The sequence below is a fragment of the Falco naumanni genome, chromosome Z, assembly GCF_017639655.2.
Source record: "Falco naumanni isolate bFalNau1 chromosome Z, bFalNau1.pat, whole genome shotgun sequence".
Lineage (NCBI taxonomy): Eukaryota > Metazoa > Chordata > Aves > Falconiformes > Falconidae > Falco > Falco naumanni.
The window spans coordinates 71778178-71800442 of NC_054080.1; the positions used below are offsets into that span (position 1 = coordinate 71778178).

Sequence of the window (22265 nt, forward strand, 5' to 3'; positions counted from 1 at the left end):
AATATTTGTCATTCTTTATCATCTAGGTTCTGAGAAAAACAATCTGCAGCAACTAGGAAAACCTCTTTAGGCAGAAAAATGCGAGGGAAACCAAGCAGTTACTTTTTCTGCCCGTTCTGCTGTGGTTTACTGGGGAACGAGAGAGGAGCCACAGGCTTGCCAGCTCTTCTGATTTTACGGGTCTCGTGGTATATATTTTTTTAATTGCCTGACCCTTGAGACTGTGGGGCTGTGAGGATTTCAAGTCTCATTTAAAAGAGAGGCTGGCATGTAGCTGTTGTGGCTTCAAAGAAATGCTGGAGGTCAAGTCCCAGACCTCAAAAACTAGAGGCAAATACAAAGATAAAATGAATCAAGAATCTCCCCTGGGTTTGGAGGGCCAGGCCCACTGCTTCGAACCCCGGAGGGCTGGCAGTGCTGGAGATATTAAAGATGCTTTTCTAAGAAGGGTATCTGACCGTGCCACGGAGCGGGCCCGGAACGACCAGCCGAGCTGCGCGGCTTCACCCGCCTGGCTGCGGACGGCCCGCCGGGGACGCCGAGGAGCCGCCGGCCGGGGCAGCCCAGCAGCGCAGCCGGCAGCGAGCCACGGGCGGGCGCGGGCCCGAAACGCTCGGTAGCCTCGGGCCCGTTACAACCAGGGCCCCGGCGGCGCGGCCAGCCCGGGCCCTGCCGGCCGGCGGGACGCAGCGGTGCCCCGGGGGCAGGGCCGGGGGTGGCGGCGGCGCCGGGCGGTGCGCGGCGCAGGCTCCTCCCGCAGGCAGCCCGCCAGCCCCTCTCCTCCATCCCTCCCTCCTCCCCGGCTCCATCCCTCCTTCCTGTCGGCGCTGCGCACAGCTGCCCGCCGGAGCTGGGCCGCCCGGACCGCGCCGCGGGCAGCCCCGCGCACCCCCCGCGGCATGAGGCTGCCGCCGGGCACGGCGAGGCGGCGGCGGGTGAGTGCCGGGCCCCGGGCAGGGCGGCTTCTCCCGGCGGCGGCCCCGCGGCGGGGCTCCGCTCGCACCTGGGAGGGGGCGGCCCGAGGGGCGCGGCGGTAGATGCCCCCTCCATCCCTGCCTGCGCCCGCCCCGGGGAGGTGCCGGCGAGGAGGGGCGAGCGGGGGGCGGCAGCCCGGCCGGGACCCGGCGGGGCCGCGGGGAGTTTCCGCGCCCCCCGCCCGCCTCCCTGCTCTCCGCTGCCGCGGGCGCTGCGGCTGGGGCTCGGCCGGGGCTGCGGGGCGGGCGGCGGCGGGGCGCGGGGCCGGTGCGGCGCGGACAGCCGCAGCAGCCCCGGGGCTGCGGGGGGAGACCGGCGGCTCCTGTGCAGCCGGCGGCTGGGATAGAAGCTGTGTTTTGTCGACAGCTCGTTCTGCTGGCCGGCAGGTTGGTTGGTGCAAGGACTGAGCAGCGGGTAAATAGTATTTACGCCTCCTGTCGTGCTTCTCATTTTTTTTCTTAAAATGAGTAGCACCCTTTCAGAAAAGGGGAGTTCGGGAGGGGGAACCCGGAGCCCCCTCTGCAGCCGGGGGGCATCCAGACGTGCTGCACGCCTGGGAGCGTGCTGGCTGTACAGGGACACCGGCGCAGTGGCTGCTTGCTGTATCTATTTTGAGTGATTGAATTTCTAATGTGTTTAGAGGTTGTGTTTAAAAAAGATCTCTCTAAGCCTCCGAGGTAGTTCTGGAAGGAGCGTCACTCCCTTGTTGAAATTCAACGTGTGTAAGTGAATCTGAACTGGGCATATTTTGCTGGCACGCTGCCTGTTGCTTCAGTAGGAATTGGTGATATACGTCGTTTGTTTGGTTTTTAATTGTTATCATTAGTGGATCCTTGGGATTTTTGCTGTAAAAGGGACTAAAGCTCTGGATAGGTACTGTAATCATCTACTGCCGGGGAGAGCTGTGAGCTGTTGAGCAGGAATTGTCTCTGATTCTTTTCCACAGACTTTCACACATAAAACCTCCATTGCAAAAATAAGTCAAATATTCATATTGCATAATCAAGCTGGCCGTGTCCTGTCAAATTCCCTTCGGGGGAGCATGGGCACTGGGTATTTTCCTGCTGTGTTTGAAACCCAGCCTGTTACCTAAGTAAGGCAGTGTGACTTGCCTTTGACATCTCACCTGGAAGTCCGTTCTGCCGTTTTTCCTTACTGGAAAAGAATTCTTTAAATTCTTCTTAAAGGCTTAGTTCGACTCCACAGCATGAATCCAGACTGTTAATCAGACTTAGCAGGTTTAGTAGCTGTGGGGAAGATTAAAGTCCATGCCATGCCATGGTCCCTCTCAAATCAGCACGTGGCAATGCCAGCAGAGATGGTATGTTTTTTCATGTAGATCCATCAGTGCACATGTGCTTTATATATAAAGCTTTGCACGTCCTGGAAGGAAGACTGCATGAATGCCTTGATCTGCACAAAGTCTGTGCTTGTCCTTAACTTCTCAACCATTGTATGCTGTACGGTTTTGGTGATAAAGATGAGCTTTGATTTCTTTATTTTTTGGTGACAAAGGTAAGCATGCACATAGAAGTCTCCTGGGTTTGGTCCCAATATGAATCAAGATCAAATATTACGTTTGATGAGGGGAAGGATTAGGATGCAGAAGAGACAGAAGCAAATGCATGAGTGGATCTGTAGTACCGAGCTGTGCCTTATCTGTAGTTGGTTGGTATTGCTCGGTGTGGGTTGCTTGTCATTACCTGCATAGGGGTCTGCAGGTTACTTCTGAGAGGTCTGCTGAGTATACTAAGAAAAGACAGTCTAGTGTCAGTAGGTTGCAGGGCTAGGTATCTAAACTAGAAAGTGTTGCAGAAGTCCACAAATGGAAAGCTTAAAAATCACTAACTTGGAGCTGGTTTGGAGTATAGCTTTTAGGCAGCCAATAGATCACCTGATTTTGTTTGATTTTGCTTTCTGTTTACTTAGTCTTTGCATCCTTTCATCTTATCACTGCTTCACCTATTCAGACTTTTATCAGTGTTATTAAGTGATAACAGTTTCCATTGTGCATTCTCCAAACATACTGCTTTAGTAACTTTGAGCCACCAGTGGCAATCACTATCTATGAATTAGATTGTGCAAAATCCCTTTACAGGTGTGCTGAGGAAAGGAAGAGACTTAACCTTTAGGTGAGGGCATTCTCTCAGACTTGCTGAAGGCAAGTCAGAAATATGTGGGAACAGCCATATGCGTGGAGATGCTGTCCAAGAAAGAGAGAAACTTACTTTCACAGGTGGCAAAGCTGCTGCTGCTACTTTAGGAGGGAATTCATGCAACTTTAATTTTCAGGTGCATGGTAGGTTATGAAGTATGGCTATAATGTCACATCTGTTTCAACATCGGTCAGCTCAGGGCTTTAGTGAACATTCCAAAAAAATCTGGTTGTATTGATAGGCATAGGTAGTGCTGGAACAGAATCTGTAAATCTATTAGAAACAGCTCTCTTAGGGCATGAATATTAGGTTGTTTAATCCAACTGGCAGCAAGTTACTGGCACCAAGTTTTTTGCCTTGAGATGTGATGTGAGAAGATGTATTTAAAATCAGAATCTTAGGAAGAATTCCACTTGAAAGAGAACATGGTACCTCACAAAGAAAGTGTCTGGCAGTCTTAAACAATCTGGATGTTTATAAATACTGACTCTATCTTGCAGAGTACGTTGCATCACAAAGCTGTTCCAGATGGATTGTGTTTTTCTGCAGATGACCCAGTAGATGATGGGACCAGGTAAATTAAGTTCTTTCCCACTTAACACTGTGTGCCAGAGCTCAGAGGTATGCAGAGGATGCTAAATCCAGCAATTCCTGTTGTGATGGTACGTTTGTTGGATGAAATCAAAAATGATCTGATACAGTTTTAAATGATAGTTTATATTATCTTGTAATGAGCTTATTTGAGCTGTTGAAAGGCAGCTTTTAAATAATGGAAGAGAAAACAAAAATCGGGAAACTTCTTGGAGTTAGTTTTGTTCCATTTTCAATAGTACATACTGACCTGGGACACAGTTGCAATAGAAACACTGGCATCTTAGGTTCAGACTGATGTTGAAATACAGAGATGATTCAGGTAAGGGGATGTTAATTAGCAGTAGAAGAAAAGGTCTTATGAGGGAGGTTTAAAGGTACTCGCATAGGTAAAAGGACTCAAGCAAGATACTGGTGGCTCTTTGAGAGGGAATCCTCTTGCTCTGAGTTAGATGTTGATTCTCATGCAGGGAAACATGGACAACAGGCGTGTAAGTAGATTTTACTCCTGTTACCATAACTAGCTAGAATTAGTTGAAATAATTCACGTTTTGGTGCAACTTTCCCCCTGATATTTAGTTATGACTCCTTTCTGACAGTTAGGCATAAAAGTTCTGTCTAAAACCAAGAATAATAAGTTACTTCTACATAGTGCTTGAAAGGTGATTGTGCTGTATGCCCCAAAGCTGGTTGATGTATTTCATTCCATGAGCAGTTTAATATAAAAGATATAAATAATCCTTGGGAGCAGGACCTGGAGCCCATGGTCTCTCGCTTCTAGCGAGTGCCCTCTCACAAGGACATGAAGTCCTGCTCCAAGTCAGTGGTTACTTAAGCCGTGGAGAGAAATGCTGCCTACAAAAGTCTGGAAAGGTCTCTATCCTGACTCATCTGTTACTTTTGAGTAGTCTCTGGGGTGGCTGGAGGTGTTTCCCATGTCCCAGCAAGTGCTGCGGTGGCAGCGCTGCCTTTGAAAAGGAGCACCACTGCTGCTTTTGTGTCTAAACAAAAGCAATGGCTTCTGCTTTTTCTGAGGAACCTGATTCTGTGGTTCTGCACACATTTTATCAGCAGACACAGGCAGGGAATAATTGCCTCGTGAATCTTGAGTGTCTAAGCATCAGGCAGGTGTTGTGGCCCTGTCAGAGATGAGACTGTGCGCCTGTGCATGCTGATGCATACAAAATTTATCATCACCTCTCTTTTTCCCTCCCCCGCCCCCCCAATACTTAGCTGCAGTTAAATGGGATTTTGGAACATGTTTCTTTTAGTTTTAAGCATCAAAAGTACAGTTTTTATAAGTGCTTAAATGTCTTCAGGGTTCATTTTTCAGAATCTTGTGGATCTCTGGTTCCAGAGTCATTAGCACAGTGGTGGTGGGGGCCATATAAATTCCTGGATGGCCAGAGCTGTTTTCTTACCTGCCTTTGAGGGGGTGTAGGGGCAGCTAGGATACTGATCATGAGCGAACACAGAGGTTCCCGTGTTCTTTGCCTGCCTGCCTTACTGGCTATAAACTAGCAGTTGGTAATTTGAATAATGGTATCTGGATGTTCAGATCTGACACTGAGAAGAATATTCAGGGACTGTTTTTCATATGCACCATCAGGTTTTTTGCCGATCATTGCTGTCCTCCCTCCTCAGGAAAATTTGCAATCCCTAAATCTGCAGACTCTGTGAGCCCTCCTGCTGTGCATCTAGATGGTCCTTGTGCTTCCTGCAAGCACCAGAAACTCTCAGCAGGGGCTTTTGCCACTTTGCTGTCTGCCTTTCCCTGCTGCCGCCTCTTGGAATCACTCCTAGTAGCAGGTTTCACTGCAAGCAGAAAGTGCTTAACCTAAAAATAATTTCTAACCCGTTGGTATGACTGTTGGTCAGGGTGTAAGGTTTTGAAGGGCATATGTCTCCCTTCCTTTCACTGCACGGTCTGGAGCGGGCATTGGAGTGAGGTCAAAGACTGTTGCTACAACAGAAGCAGCTTTCCCTTATCCCACAGGCAGAGAACTGCTGAGTTGTCAGCTGTTGAGTCCAAATTATGCCTTTTACTTCAGGGAGGGCAAGTTCTAAAAGCACATGTCATGGAAACAAGGACAGCACTGTAGCAATTCCCTGCTCCTTCTGCCTCGCTTCCTACCCTGCCAAAAACCAGACCCGCAGCACAGCCCACAGCAGAGGATGGGCAGCCTGTGTTGCGTGTTAGGGGAGCACTTGAGAGACAGATGTCTTCCCCCTCTCCTGGGCATACCTGTCAGGGAGCAGGGTCTCCTTTCTCACCTGTAAAACCAGCAATTCAGGGGCAGCTTTCTGCATAACCAAAAAGCCGGCCTCAGTGCCCTGAAATTTCCTCAGGTCTTAAGTAGATAAAGCAGCACTTTCTTGGGGATGCTTTTATGCTGCAGCATTTTCCTTGCCAGCCAAATGGTTTTACCGAGAACAGTAACATTGGTTAGAGAATTATTGCGGGTTTTTGATTTGTTTTTGGATTGTGCTGTATTGATGAGCAACATTATACCAGTGTTCTCTGCCTGTATAGCTTACTGCATTTTGATCATCAGTCAAAAACACTGTATTTTGGAATATACGTATATTCCTAAAATAGACATACATATTTGTGCTTGCTGTGTACCTATAGCTGCATTGGTAATAGCTTTGTAATATTGACTGAACTCTGATAGCTTTGTATCAAGGTAGCCTGGTAGTTTGTAGCACATAATCATGAAATTTAAATAAAGCAAGGTATTTGTATGATTTCTTTAGGTGATAAACACTGTCGGAAAAGTATGCTGGAATGCTTCTTATGCTTGCATAGTTTTTGTCATTATTGCACAAGTTGCTTAAAGGTATAATAAAACACTATTTTTTGTATAATAAAGGTATAATAAAACATAATAAAACAAACTTCTTACAAGTAAGAAGGGTGTTTGAAGGTGGTTTACACTGCCGAGCTGGTTCAGAAATGTCCATGTTTTGCTTCTGCGCCTCAGCCATCCATCTAAACTAGTTCTGCTCCCTGAATAAATCAGTTACTTCCCTCCAAGAGGAAGTGCAAGCTTAGTTGAGTAGACAGCATGGTTAAATATTTATTCTGGATCTGTGGATGTAATCTATGGCAAGCTTGGCTAGCATGGTGAGCAGGACAAGCCAGCTCTATCCCAGATGGCTTTGTGCCCTCAAATACCCACCATTTTGTGCCCTTGGGCTTGCCACACATTTCAGCCTAAAGCTTTACAAACTACTTTATTTCATTACTTTGAATGTAGAAGCACAGAAAGAGTTGGTTTGGAGTGAGGTGATGACCTGAACCCCCTGCTGCAAAGTGGTCTGGTCCACGCTGGGACACGTTAGTCCCAAACATTATAAAGGCGAGTCTGTCTGCAGCGTGTAAGCAAGGAGTGAGGATACTTCCACATTACAGTCCACCACAGTGGTTTGAGCATCTCTGATATTCGTGCTTTCTGTAACTTAATAAGCTGCATTTCAAATTATTAGCAAGTTTGAGAGTTGCAGATCACGTCCCACATGTCTTAGAGAGCCCAGAGAAGAGGGAGATTTGGACAAGTGGTACATGAGGCATGGCTCATCATGGGGCTGGCCTGGGCACGTAGTTGCCCTTTGGGGCTGTCTGGTGGTACCTGCCGTAGCCTGGCAGCCCTTCTTCTTTCCAAACAGGACTTCACGTGGTCACCCAGAAGTTCTTGCACCAAGACAGCAGTGCTGCACATCATGTGATGTAACCCTGTTTGTATGGCTGACTATGGATTTGCCCTTCTTGAACTGGGTGATCTAATGGCCTCTCTTAACTATAAAATCAGTGAGGACAGAGCTTCAAAATATCTTTCTCAAATAATTGGTCTTAATATTACTGCAGGGCAAAAATGCTGCTTAAATCAAACGAACTTCAGAAGAAAATTATAGTGGTCAGTATTATAGGTGGGGCTTCTGCAGACTCTGAAGCCCAAAGGTGAATGTATGTTATAAGTATTCCGACTACAGCTAATTTTCACAATATTTCATGTTTTGGATCAAGTTCAGCACTTGCGGCAAAAGAGATGTTTGACCTCTGAGGTTTTACAGCTACTCTGGAGCTAAAACCAAGGAGAGAAGCTTTTAATGTTCAATTCTAGGCACAGATAGAGGAGGAGGAGAGAGAAAAAAGAAAACAAAAATGTGATTTATTTATATTGTAGACTTCAGCGTTGTCTTGAGTTATGTCCAGCAAGCACTGGAATACTGGGTGTGAGGTGGACGTGAATGTCAAACTCTTACTTCTGCTAGCATAGAAACCTGCTGGTTCTAAGGATAATAATATCTGTTCCCTAGAGTCTACCTGTTCCTCTTCCTTTTCCCCTCCTTCCCCCTGCTCCACAGTCTTCCAAAGGTCATGGCTATGAGAAGTCTTTAGTGTACATATCTCCAGGCACGTAACTCATAATTCATCTGCTAGAATAGCATTGTCACGATTCCCAATATAGAACAGCCTGCTCCTCCAAATTAAATGTGATCGGCCTGTTTCTTTTTCACAATGCTAGGAAATTTTTGAAAGAAGATATTTTTGACCAAATGTTGCCTTATGTTTCAAATGACAGGATCAGTCTGGATGTAAATCCAGCAAGCTGTCATGTGACCCTTATTATCTTACCTCAAAATCTGTGGCTCGTCCCTTGAACATTGTCTTCTTTCACCATTAAAATGCTTACTAGCATGAAATCTATGCAAGATTTATGCTAATCTAGCCTGACATTGGTGTAGTGTGAACCGAAGACTTTAATATGGGAAGACTTGTATTGAGCCCATATTTAGAATATTTTTAGTTGTGTGTACAATTTTATTTTTTATTTCAATCTGTTCATCCCATCCTTGAAGAGCTTTGCCAGCACTTAATTAGCATTACTTCTCACAATGTGCACTTTTTGGTGGAGGTCTACTCCATGGCATTGACTTTCATATCTCATGTATTGTTGTTTGTGTTTAAATCCTTTCTCTGTGTAGGTAATTGAGAACTGTGATCAAGTAACCTCGTTGAACTAAATAGTTGCATTGTTTCAGGCTTTGCAGCAACAGACAATCTCTCAAACCCAAACTGCTCCAAGTTTGATCCTGTGTACAAATCGACTTTGTACTGGATTAAACCATTTCCGCTGCTAATGAATGGCTTGTTTTTCTCTTGTGCTGTTGGATTGAGTGCTTTTGTAAGGTAGCTTTATCTGTGTTAAGTGCAAGGATTTTTTATTTTCAGTGACTTTTATGTATTTATTTGCTTGAGCTGTGACAGCTGATACCTTGAAAATGCAATGTTTTCTGGTTGCTTCCCCATGTTTCAATTAATGAGTGGTGCAGCTGGTGTTAGTATGTGGAGAATTTATCCTGGAAAATGTTAGATTCTTGCCTATTATCCTTTTGCCCTGCTGTATAAGTGCCTGCTAACCAATAGGTAACTCTGGGTTGGAGTTTGGACAGTGATCACTGCAGACAGAAACGGGAGCAAGCGCTCAGCATTGCAACAGCTGCCCATAGAATTAGGTCACTAACAGGTTTTTGGCAAAACTGTTAATTTTCCTCTGTACGCCCTTAAAGACAGAAAGTATGTTTATAATTCCAGATCTTTTCTGAATGATCCTCTAGCGTAGCATTCTTCACAATGGATTATGTATGAATCTTTTACTTCAGGTACCTGATGTGACTGCCCAGTTCAGCATTCAGCTCTCCTGTATGGGAGACTAAGGACTGAGCCTGTCAAGGCTCCTGCAGCGGCGGTCCTGCCAATGGTGCAAATGTAACTTTATGCGTACCTTTATTCATACGATAAAATTAGTCATATACTTACACGTTTGCAAATTCAGGAGCAATGTGTGTATGTATGTGGTTACTGAGGCTTATTATCTTACATAAATCAGCAGTTAGTTAGTCATGAGCAGCACTCCATGGCTTTGAAATGCTTTCTCATCAGAGGGTACAGGTGATCTCTTGATAGCATTTAGCTGCTTGTTTCACGGGACTTGAGAATTAAGGTGTATGAGATGCTGCAGTCTAAACCCAGATATTTAACAAACTGATCACTTTTTAAAGAATTTTACAAGTACTGGTAATAATTGCCTCCAGCTGATCTCATCTTTTGAAGTAATGTGCATTAATTTTTACATCTTTAATGACAGCAGATTTTTTAAATTATTTTTAATTTTCTTATTTGGAAAAAAACCCCACTTGTCACTTGTATTCCTAATATGTGTATGTACCTCTGATCTTTTTAATCTCTTCTAGTGTAGCTCACAAAGACTTTCTGTATATATTATTCTAAAGTCATATATATATGTTCCTGAGGCATACACATTGTCATCTAAATATGTTTAGCATTTATGATCTTGTGTGGATCCAGTATATAGCTCTTTAATATGGAAAAATGCAGAAATGTGGAAACTGGAGTACTCTCCAAAGATGTTTGAGGTGGTATTACATTTAAATGCTATGTGGCTTCTAATGATTTGCTTTGCAGTGAGATCGGCACAAGTTTTTGTAGAAGAGCATTACACAAAAGGAAGAAAAAGTGAGGCACTGGTGTTTCATACCATGAAATTTACATTAGAGGTTTTTCTGGTCTCTGGATTTAGACAGGTAAGCTTAAAAGAATGATGCTCGGCCTTGTGAGTCATGCACGCAACTGTGTATCTGGGTGGACCTGATTAAATGCATAAAGAACAGAAATTTTCCTAAGGAAGAAAATACTGGAATAGAAGCTAAAAATAAACTGAAGCAGAACGTGTCATTCGTATAACTACAGCAAAATGTTAGTTGTCCAATCAGCTCTCTCTTCTCTGCAGTTAGGTTTCCCTTTGCCCCTGTCTTCTCTCCCTGTGCCTGGGCACCTCAATGTGCAGCCACCAGAGAGACCATTGAGAATTGTTGCACGTCTCTTGTTCCCACAGTTGGCCTTGCTCAGCACTTTGGAAACAATGGCTGCTTCATTGCTGATTTGTGAAACAAAAAAGTTAAACATATCAGCAACAATGCATGAAAAATGTGATGAACAACCTTCCAAAGGAATACAGGATTTATTGGTGACAGAAGCTAGTGAGTAAGAAGCCCTTCTTCTTTTGTACATCATCTGCCCGCTCAATACTGAAAGAAGTAAACCATGAGATTTACTAATAATAGCAGGAAGGAAGAGCCCTGTTAAACAGAGATAGCAAAGTTGGAAGGAGTTGTGTGTGTAAAATCCAGCGTTGTTTTTCCCTCTCCGTAGCCCCTTTTTATAGTCATCTTTGAGAAGAGAAAAAAAGAAATCTTTATGAGAAGAATCTGGCTTTTAAGGAAGTATTGAGGGGGAAGAGGCAGATGTAAGTTAGCAATGATGTAGTGATGGTCATGTGAAAATGATGTGAAGATGTGAGATTAAGTTTAGTTGTGGCTTTGAAAATTTCTGCTTTGTATTCTTAACTCTAAGTGTGAATCAGGTCAGGAGAAACTTGTGGAACTGACTCACTCTACGTCCTATTAGTAGAAGTCTCAATTTTCTATGAGCTGCTTTCAGTTTTAAATGAGGTGCGGCATCATTAGCCTTACAGACACTGCTGGCTCAGCACTTAGTGGTGGGTTATTTACAGGGACTCAATTCACTGCTTTTTCCAAGTTCTAAAAGGAATGACAGAAAAGCATTGCTTTATTTTACAGCAATAAAAATTAATTATACATATGGGTCCTAGCCATCTTGCATATTGTTTAAAAATATTCAGCTTTTCGTTGCTTTGTTCCTTTTGCCGAGCATTATTTTAATGGTGCAGAGTTTGCTCGGGTGTTTGATCCCTCTGAAAAGTACTGTATGCAGTATTTTCCATTCTAAGACCTTCCATGAAATACCTATAGAGGTGCTAGTTTATTTACATCAAGCAAAATCTAGAAACTTTCTAAGATAGAATCAGCCATCAGACAAGATGTAAACTTCTCATTTGGAGTATTCTGAATCTTTTTCAGTATTGTGGGCTGAGAGATTTCAGTCTATTTGAATCGGATTTGAAGTAATTTAGCAGAAATTGGAAACAGAATATGAACTTTCTTATATGTTTTGTTTTAAAACAATGTTCTGCCTAATCTGAATATTCAGCCTAAATTATTTCAAATGGAAAGTCAGGTGTTAATTTCATTGTAATCCAACTATATCTTGTGCCTTTGGCATTGCAGTAAGTGATTTATTTCAGTTAGGGCAATACAATTAAGGAAGTGACGCATGACTGTAGAGCTGGGGGTAACAAGGAGGAATACACTAAAACTAAGCTGAGGCTGTCTGTATTTTGAAGATGTCAAAGTCTATTAGAGGGATAGAAAGGATAATATGGATGAATCAGTTTATGTTGAGGCACTGAGTTGCTAGCTGTGCTGCTGTGAGAGTTGATCCACAAGTGGACCCCAGGTCCCTTGCAGAGACCTGGAAACCTTTGTGAGAGGAGCAAAGCAGACAAGGAGGAGTAAGTGGTTTTAGCTTCAGACAACTGGATTAGTTGTGCCTGCATGTCTTTTGGGTCCATGGCTCCAATGAAGGCTGTGAGCAGCAAGAGCATAAGCGGGTGCTGGTACCATGACCGGGTGTGCATGTGGGAGAATGTCAGTTTCCAGTAGCTGTGTCTGTGTTACATGCATGCACAAGTGCAAGAGTTAGTATTTTTCTTTATAGTCTGGCAGTGGTCTCTCTTGGGTCTGTTGAAGTTAATTAGGAAAGAGACCAGCTCTGGTGCATTATCAACTGTAGAAGTCAATATTTGTATTTCTGAGTACTTAAGATTAATTCCTGCACTTTGCTGCCTTGCGAGGAGGATACGGATGTATATGCATAAATGAAAGGCTGGAGGAAAATAAGGTATAATGAAAACAGTATATGAAAGAAATAAATGCTAACTGCTATGTAATTATGCATGGGCAGATTTGTTCTGATAATGTCGTACTACATTGCAAACCTTCCTTCTTCGGAGAGGTTGGAAGGGGAGTGGCAGGGCTTGAGTACCCACTTGGGAGTGAAGCACCAGGGAAAGCATTTGCTCACCCCGGTGGAAGGGTAGGCTACACATCATAACATGCTGCAGTATGTCTTCATGTGACATGTCTGGTACTTACAAAGAGTGGAAATACAGCGGTGCATGAAAGCTTTTACAGTATCAAGAAAGATTAATACAATGGGAATTGATGAGAAAATATAGATATATAGTTTCAGGAGTTGGCCATTCCCTCGATTACTAAACAATCAATTTGTTTCTCGTAAGTGACTCTCATTCCTTACATTCACTCTAAAAGGATATTGCATAACTATTGCTCATTATTCTCAATATATTATTTATTGTGAAAGCCACATTTCAGCATTTGATCTATTTATACGCTGTTTGTACACATGAAGTCAGACTTTCTTTGGATTCAGTTCATTGTACCTTAAAAATAATTTGAATACCACAGGTTTCATTGTAAACAGTGAAGGATTCCAACCCTCAGGTCATTGCCAGTGGTTTAAATAAAAGACACTTGGCATTGTTTCAGTAATTATCAGTGTTCTCTTATAAAACCAATTAGGCTTTTCCTGTGATGGAAAGAATATTAAAGGTCATGCAGTTCAAAGTAACTTTTTAGACATTACCAAATTAAGGAAAATAAACTCCTTCATTAATAAGGTCAACTTATTTAATGTTTATTAGTTCATAAGGATGCGTGAGCTGGAGAGAACTGGCAGGGACAGAATTATGTAGATAACATGATTTTTCTAGGGAACAGCAATTTTTTTCCCGCAGCCCTCTTTGTAAAGTCTGAGTGACATGGTCTAGCCCTTGAACCAGCATGAGTAAAGTGCAATTGACAATGTGGGCAAATGGTTTCCTCAGAAGATAAACTATCTTGAGAACTACACAGAGATGAACAGTACCCCCTAAAAATGGAATATGCTTTGGAATATTTGGCTTGTGTTTTATTTCAGTTATGTGTCAGTAAAAAACGGCAAGCACTGCAAAGTGGGAAACCTTCTCTGTGTATTTTAATTTGGTTCTAGGTTTATAAACTGCAAAAAATGTGGGTACATTTGTTTCTGTGCATTGTACCTGTATGATAATGGGGTTTTTTTATATGTGCGAAGTAATCGGACTTGTGTGCCTTTGCTCTATGTACTTGTTCCATGCTGCGTTGCAAAGCACAAGAATTCAAGGAAGTGTGTCGACCGTGAGATCACTGAATTCAAGCATATCAGGAAATGTGTGTAGCTGTGTCAGATTTATGCAAACACATAAGCTGAATCCTTCACCTTACTGCAGTAGTAATTTGCCAGTTGTAGTAAGCATCAAAAAAAAATTTTGAATGGGTTAATGTACGGGTGTGTAAATGACTTGGAGCCATTTCCTTGTCCTGTGCAGCACAATATCCTAGAATATGAACATTTCGCTTTTGGCCAGTGGCGTCCCTTAACCTTCACCCCTTTGCTTTGTTCAGATGATTAGGTGTTTTCCATCTGCACCTCTGTGGGAGAAGCTGTGCTTGTTAATTTGAGCTGACTTCCTAAGGAAATTGGGCTTATCTGATAATGCTTGGTCTGTCCTCTTACCCCTGCGGTAACCTTTGAACATGCTGCCCAGGTTCAGTTCCCTCAGAACGAGGAGGTGAGTTCTCAGCATACTATGTCCTTACAATCTTGACAAAACTCTGCAGCTGGATGGAGAGATCCCACTGAGGAAATCGCTGCAGAGTAAAGTCAACTTCTACTGGACTGCAGTCCAGGCCTCTCTAGTGTGCCTTCTCTGACATCTAATAAGGCTTAGGGGGTAATCTATAATACCATTTGCCTGATATGTAACAACAGTAAATCGTGAACAGCCTTGCAGATGTCCCAAAACATATTTAGTCTATTTTTGGTAGTATTAGGATTCACTGCTTTTCTCAGAAGCGTTTGTTTTCTGTTGTTACCATCTGGAGTGCAGTGCTGTGTTCCTAGTAGGGATGGATGTGCTTGTATTTAACCATGAACTCAGTGGCTAATTGACATGGGCAAGGATTTCCAAACTCAGGAGTCAGACACACAATTTTCTGTTCAAAGCGTCGTTTTTCTGGAAACCTCACGCTAAGAACATCAAATGCAATGTCTGGCTTGGGGACCACTCATGTATGGTGTATGCTGGGCAATGTGTGGAGAATGACGCCAGTAGGACTAACAGTTTCCAAATTAGCATACGGTTTAATTGAAAACAGGCATAATTCAGTGAGAACAAAAGGCAAAGCGTGCATAATGTGTATTTAGCTTGAAAAAACAAAAATGTCATCTAATAAGTTCAGTTTTAATTGTGGTAAAAATAAATCATCGATTCCTGCAGTCTCTTTGCTTTGTTCTGCCCTTTCTTTCAGTCCACTGCTCTGCCTGACTGCCCTGCCTCTTCAGTATCACTGTGCTTCTTTTCTCTTTCCAGCCTGGCTGTCCCAGCAGGGATATTCTTCCTACGTCTCTTCATAAGCCACCTGGCTTGTTCTTGTTTTGCGGTTTTTGTTTGACATCAGTAACCTGAAGGCGTCTTCCACTTTACTTTCCAAATCATTCTCAAAATTACTTCCATTGCTATGATTAAACTATCTTGATATCTGCTTCTTCTATATATTTTCCTTTCTTTCTCAAAGCAAGTCCTAAGGGTCTCAGGTTTTGTGTGCCTGTGTGTTGTGCTATCCAACAGGTCCTAAATGCTTTTGTAAAATCACCCTTGAATTGTGGTGCTTGTTCATGGATTTCTTAAGCAAGTTACTTCAGGCCTTTCTGATCCTTGTCCTGTATGTCGTCTTCATGCATCCCCCTACCCAGGTCAGGAAATACCATGCAAAGGGTTTTCTCTTGTCTCTTTGCCAAGTGAGGGTGCTTCTCCTGCTAATCACTACGTGGAAGTACGCACCAGCTCTCCCAGTCTGCAACTTGCTTATTTGTATTCCCATAGTGTTTAATAGTCCTAGGACTGGGGGAAAGGAAGAACTCGAAATACTGGAAAGCAGATGCAGCTGCACATTGCCCTTAGATTATGAGCCAGGTGAAACGTTTACTCAGCTGGGGAGGCACTTGTTGGTAATGTTTCTTGCCAAAATGCTTGCCTTTGTAGATGGTGCTTGTGGCCAGGACCTTTGGAAATGAATTGTTGAAGTGTTGATCCTTGTGTTGAGCCTGTGTGTAGCATGCTGACGTTGCACTTTTGTGGAGCCAAAGCAGGCTGAGGTGGCTGCAGCGTACCTGGGGTGGCTTCTCAGCATCTTGGAGGTGATGCTGCTGTTTGGAAGCTAGAGGAAGCAGTGAGGAGGGGATTTTTCTCCTGATGCTTGACAGGAAAAAACCCAACAAAACGAAGTTTGTCTCATAGGACAGAAGATTTGGCCTTGTGCATGCCTGCATATTTACTGTGTAGTATCTTAACACCCTGTCTTTGCTCCTTTATTCTCCACTGCAGGTTGGGAGAGTGCATTTGGTGCAGATAGACGACTTGAATTATTTTATCAGCTTTCAAAAAGAGAAATAGCAGAATCTTTAATTCCTCAGAACTGGGGAAAGCCAGATTCCCAAATGGGATTCAGCTTTCATTTATAAACGGGTTTTAGTGATTCATGTCCTGCGAATCTTTTTGAACATGGAATGGTGCCATGTTATAAAACAGAGAGGGAAAGCCTGGATTTAGATTACTAAAGAGAGATTTTTGTCTCAACTTTGGGAATTTTTTTAAGGAGGGAGAAGAATGTACTCTCTTGAAAAACAGCCAGACCCCCTCAAATAAATATTATTAATTCTACTTCCATTTTTTTTTTATTACTCAGCTAGCTTTAAAGTCAATGACTGAAGACTGTGGGATCAGCAAAGCTGTTCTAAAGAAAGCCAGTTCATCTTCTGTTTCTGTGTTCATTGTCTTTACTGTCAGCTGTATTGGCAATTTGCTTGGTTTCCCAGAAATGTGTACTTCTGGCATGGCCTTTCAGATAGGGGAATTTTTTTGGAAGCTTTCTGTTGGCAATTGTAGGATGTGTAATTCGATATTTTCCTTTTTTTCTGGAACGTAGACATGTTTTCTTTCACTTTGAAGGTTAAATTAGTATCTTTGGGCAGGGACAAGTAAAATGAGAGTTCTCCACCTGCTAAGCAGAATAATTTTTCTTCTAACAATAAGGTTTTGATCTAGACACATACTTAGCACTGGCATGTCTACCTGGCTGTATTTGGGATGATGGGTGTTCAGTATGGCCAAAAATGCAGCCTGCCATCAGGCTGTGCAATTTCTTGGTGATGTGCTGTATAATAATATTCCTTGAGAGATTTTAGTGTTCCATTTGGTGGTAAATGGTTATGATGATACGTTTAATTGTGGAGAAAAAAACAAATAAATTGTAATGAGAAAATTCATTGACACATATTTCTTCCATTATGTTTAATACATAAGTTTATACTGGTGTCATGGTTTCATCTAGTATTCTTAGCTTACAGTTTCCCTAATCCTTTTGTATAAGCTGACTGTAACCGTTTCTGTTTAGGTATTTGCTTGTGGAGCACAAACATAGCCATAAATGTGTGGCCACTGATGCTCACTCAATTCACAGATCTTTTAAAAACCAAATTTGGAGGGTTGTGACTGGTAGATCAGACTGCAGGCAGAAAGCAGGCGAGAAGATTTTTGATTTTTTATCTGTTTTGTTTGTTTGTTTTCAGAGTGGTTTCCAAGCACATGACAATGAAATACATTTGAAGACCAGAAAACTCATAAGTACAACAGAGCTTTGGAGAACTTCTATGTTTAGAGAAATGATCTGATACCACTGGCTAAGAAAATACTTTTTTTTTCCCCTCTGAAGAGAATAGAGCATTTGGTCAGATATGCAGAACCAGCTAAATACATAATATGAAACACAGTTAGTAGCAGAGATACCAGTTATCTTCTGTTTTTCCCTTTGAGAGGTTAAGGTTAAAAAGGCTGGTAATGTCTTAACATGTTACTGTCAAACAGCCAGTGCTGCCCTGATGTTCTCAGCTTGTCACAGAACCTTTAGCCTTATTCACAGCTTACAATGTTTTGAAGGAATGGTGTCCACAGATATTTTCCCAGGCACACATTACTGGCTTGGAGTACTTTCCCCTGTCTTGCCTATCTGATCACCAGTATGTGCACCGTGTGCATCAAAACGTCTTTAAAAGTCACCTAAAAGTCCAAAGGTGGTATTGAGCTGTCTTAAATAAGGGCCACCATCCATTGGCTTCAGTGTTGAAGAATCTGGATCTAATTGTTTCTTTTTCAGCTTATCTACATAAAAAAGCTTGTTAAAATGACTTTGTTCTCACCACAGGCCCAAGGGTAGTTCCTCTGCACAACGTAAAGCCCTGAGCAGAAGTCAGGGCATCTCCATGTCTGTAGCTTCCAACAGTTACTGTGAAATCCTGCTTTTAGTAGCTGCTCTTAAATATTGGCAATTACATGGTGAAGCCTGCCATGCCTTTGCTTAATTTGCATGTGAACACCTTTTGGATGCACACGCAATGTTGTTCCTTAGAATAGATTTATAGGAGGATTTTTCCTTATTTTAAAATTTCAAAAGTAAAAAGACCTTGTCAGGCAAGGCCTTTGATATGAATTTGGTCTGTAAATATACTCATGCTAAGTCAGGAGGTTTGCAGTCCATTTGATGATGAAATTGCAGTCTGAAGTACTAGATAAACAGCTACGTGGCAGCTTTATACAGCAGGGACAGGATCACACACTGAAATTGAGTCAACAAGGTCTGAATGTTGGGAGAAAGCAAACACGGCATGGGCTGTGTAAACACATCCTGCACATAGGCTTGCCTTAGAAAAGTTCCTTCATTGTGCTTGATAATGCTCAGGCCACAGGGGGCAGAAATACTTTGAAGCTGAGGATACAGCAAGTTTGATCCACAGAGAAATACTTGTTCCAGAAATGATCAGAAATCTGGAAAGTGAGACTCGGAAATGGTGAAAAAAACGAGAGTTTTTAAGGGAGGAGCTAGTAGAGACCTGGTATTGGTCATCTTCTACGTAAGAGGTTGCTGCAAGGCAGAGGATAAATTGTTCTTTGTCAGCTGGAGATAGGACAAAGTAATGCGCTTGAAATGAGTATGAGAGAGTTGCGTAGCACATCGAGGGCACTAATGATAGTGCCAGTGAAGTGACACGTATAGATTGCCCAAGGAAATGAGATTTTATGGGATGTGCTGTTGCTGATGTTTTTCAAGGTGAACAAATGGTTTAGCTGCAGCTGCTTTTCCTGGTGGAGAGCACAGGCTGGCCTCCTTCATACCACTTTGTAAAAATAAAGACTTAAAATGTAAAGCATGTACACCTAGTAGCAAGTGCTCCTGTTGCACACCAGCCAGCCCTGGTCAAGGTTTTTTCTTCCTCAGAGTTCTCTTGTCCTAAATAAGTATCTCTGACTCTTGCATTGTCCTTTCCATATTAAGAGTACATCTGCCTTGAAGATAACATGCTTTCCATCTCTGTCCAGGTTAAGGAAAAACCTCCATGCCTTGTTCAAATTAGCCTTGAACTGATGGAAGGCAGCTTTCATCCAAAGAAAGTGAAATTCCTATTTTTAAATTATTTCAATTATTTTGTAATTTTATAATTAAAACAAGCCTATAAATGGGGTTCTTTTCCCCTGACTAATGGCATTTAATTATGCGACATGAGGCTTCAAATGGCCAACTTTTCAGCAAGCTGTAAAATGTGTATGAGAAGACAAGAACCAGGCAGTCTATGCTTCTTAGGAAAGATTGTGGTTTACAAGAAACTCATCATACTCTGCATGAAAGTACATGAAGACTCTGAAACAGAAATTAAAACTGTACTTGAGTTAGAAAAATGTGTTATGACTCAAATTTCTTGTAATTCACTGCTGTGATGTTGCTCTTAAAACTTCTGCACTAGGGGAACTACTCAGTAAGTTATGTATTGAAAGAGTGTTCAGCAAAGCAAAAGATTTTCTTGAAACACACACATACATATAGTTGCTGAATCTGCCTTGTAAACCTGGCATGACCAAACAAGTTTTGCACAATCCTGTACAGATAATAAGTTTAGAAAGTGAGAGCTTTGGGATTTAATTAACTTCACAAGGCAGTTTTCTCTCCTTCAAGTGGCATCAGTTCTTTCCCTTTTTCTTTTCCATTCTTTCCTGGGCTTCCACTAGCTGATAGGGGACTGTCAAGTGATTTAGATATAAAACTTGAAATTTTGATTTTGAGCTTTTGTGCAAACCAGAAATGAACTTCTCATAAACTCATAACAAACGCATAAACAAACAGATGTAATTTACATGTATGTCACAAATCAGTCATTTTATTCATGTAGCTCCCAGGCCTGTCTGAATGGTCTTCACATTTTTGATTAAGTTGTAGGTTTGTGAGCAAAGTTTAAACCTGGTTGTAACATCCAGTATTTTCATTAGTAACATGGACAGACAGGATATGAAGACCCTGAGAGACACCAAAATGCAGTAGGGGGCTTATGGCACAGAGGTTATTATATTTCATGTGCTGGTGGGTTCTTGATTCAGCTTTACCTGAGCATGGGTTTGTCAGATTTCACTCTTTATTTGGCCTTTAACAAGTTGTACAGCGTGGATATTACAGTTTAGGAATATAGAAAAGAAGAACTGAACGTGTCTGCGGGTAGTATAGCTTAAATCAGTATGTTTGTAGCGAGGTCGTCAGATGGCTTGAGAACATGGTGGAAACAAAACAATTCTTAAGTTTTAAGGGTGTTTCTTCCCTCCAGATGTAAAACTGCCCTTTACTGCAGGGTCTCTCTCAGGTGCTGTGCTCTCTGGGCCTTTCCCTCAGCCTGGTTATTGCAGACCAGGGTGAAGAAGCAAAATGTCCCCTTGTGAACATATTTGGATTATTTGACATAGTGCCGATGTGTTTCTCCTCACACAGTGCAGAACGGTGAGGGACAGGAGAGCATTTTGGCCATTCCCAGCTGTAACCCTGAGGGAGAACTCCTTAAAAAAAAAGTAACTAAAAATACATGGCCATATTGCAGGGATGAGGAAGCACACTCCTGGTGGCACAGAGGACTTCAGTGAAGAGAGGTTTCTTTTAAAATTACGGAGGCTTTTCGACAAAGTCTGATATTCTGACAATGGGGTACCTCTAGCTTTGGAAGAGATTTCTAAGACATGGTCAGGAGCCTTTCTACTTCAGCATTTTAGAGAAGTAGCCTGGAAAAAACGGAAGTTTTACAAAACGGCTCTGCAGGAGAGGCTGGCTCAGCTATGTTCTTAACGCAAAACGGCCCAGCTCCTGCTGGTCACCAGGAGAAGGCCCCTTCCACAGGGGAGCTACAGTCTCTGGGAGGCTGCTCAAGTCTCAGAGCTTTCAGGTGGCAGGAAAAGAATGGACTCGGGAAGGATTAGCTAGGCTTTAGGGTGAGCTTTCCTGCAATTTTCTTTTTAAGAACGAAACCTGATGGTGGCTGATGTGTGGATGGACCTGAATGTGTTCCCCAGCTTCCGCCAAACAGTTGGACTTCTCTTGGGAAAACATGCAACCCCTTAATCTTCAAATAACACATTAAATGTAGTAGTCTAGATAATTTTTACCTTAAGGTTCACAGCAACAAGTACCTTTTGTTAGAGAAATGGCTGCCTTTTGTTTTTTTCTTTCTGTTTTTCTGTTTTTTTTTTCCTCCAGACATAATTACTTAACACTGGTTTGAGCCAGTGATCCTGAGTGATCAGATCTGGTTCTGCAGTGTCTTGGATATCCTGTAGCTTTGAGTAGCAGCAATATGAAAAGTGAGCAGAGTGGGGAGGAAAACACGTGGGCTCTCCTGCCCCCTTAAACCTGTAACTGAAGCAGGGGACGTTTCTATTCACGGTGAACAAGACCCATTGTGAATGTGCCATTTCATCAAGCATCTTGCTTGCCAGACAACATAGAAAAAGGAGTCGCTGTGCCTAGGAGCACTGAAAATGAAAAGTAGATGGAACAAAAAGTGGCCTTTGTGAAGTACCAGCTCTGGAATTTTAAAGGGTTTTTTTTGTTTGTTTTTGTTTTTAATTTTAGAACTGACCAGTTTGTTGGAAGATGACATTTGTTCCTGCTTGAAGCTTCTGTTTTGAAAACCAACAGTAGAAGGATGTGGAATAATTCAAGCCTCTGCTGCCTTTTAGCGCTAGCTATTTTATGTTTAAGAAGCTTAATATATAGCCAAGAGATAGGTGAGTTTATTGCAATGTAACTCATTGATTACTTTTTCTTTGTAGCTTCTCTACTGACACCATTTAATTGCATTGCTTTCCTCCTATATGTATGTTCCAAAACCATCACCTCTGTGGTCCCACAGCATACCCATGGAGGTAGTACAAGGCTCAGTCTCTGCTTTCTAGCACCCAGTGGCATCTTGTAAACCAGTGCAAAACTGGGTGCTGAATTCTCCATAATGCAACTGTGATAGTCTGCATATGCAGTTGTGTAAATGTCAGCATTCAGACCTTCTTGCTGTGTATGTCAGCTGTCTGTGACAATTGCACACATTATCAGTAATTGCCCTTCTGTTATTAATTG

General features: G+C 42.5%; 1 protein-coding gene across 9 annotated transcripts in view; it reads left to right on the forward strand.

Annotated features, from left to right (window-relative positions):
• Positions 1-815: 815 nt before the first annotated feature.
• Positions 816-22265, forward strand: part of LIFR (LIF receptor subunit alpha) — a 54561-nt gene continuing 33111 nt past the window's right edge. The window contains exons 1-5 of one of the 9 annotated variants that reach the window (XM_040580984.1): positions 831-935; positions 3632-3705; positions 9390-9495; positions 10213-10331; positions 21765-21919. In XM_040580984.1, coding sequence (XP_040436918.1) covers positions 21838-21919 — 82 coding nt within the window. In that variant the 5' untranslated portion in view covers positions 831-935; positions 3632-3705; positions 9390-9495; positions 10213-10331; positions 21765-21837. Of the gene's footprint in view, positions 936-1249; positions 1390-3631; positions 3706-9389; positions 9496-10212; positions 10332-10766; positions 10788-21764; positions 21920-22265 lie in introns of those variants that run through there. The other 8 variants (XM_040580983.1, XM_040580985.1, XM_040580989.1 and 5 more) reach the window with 8 other exon arrangements.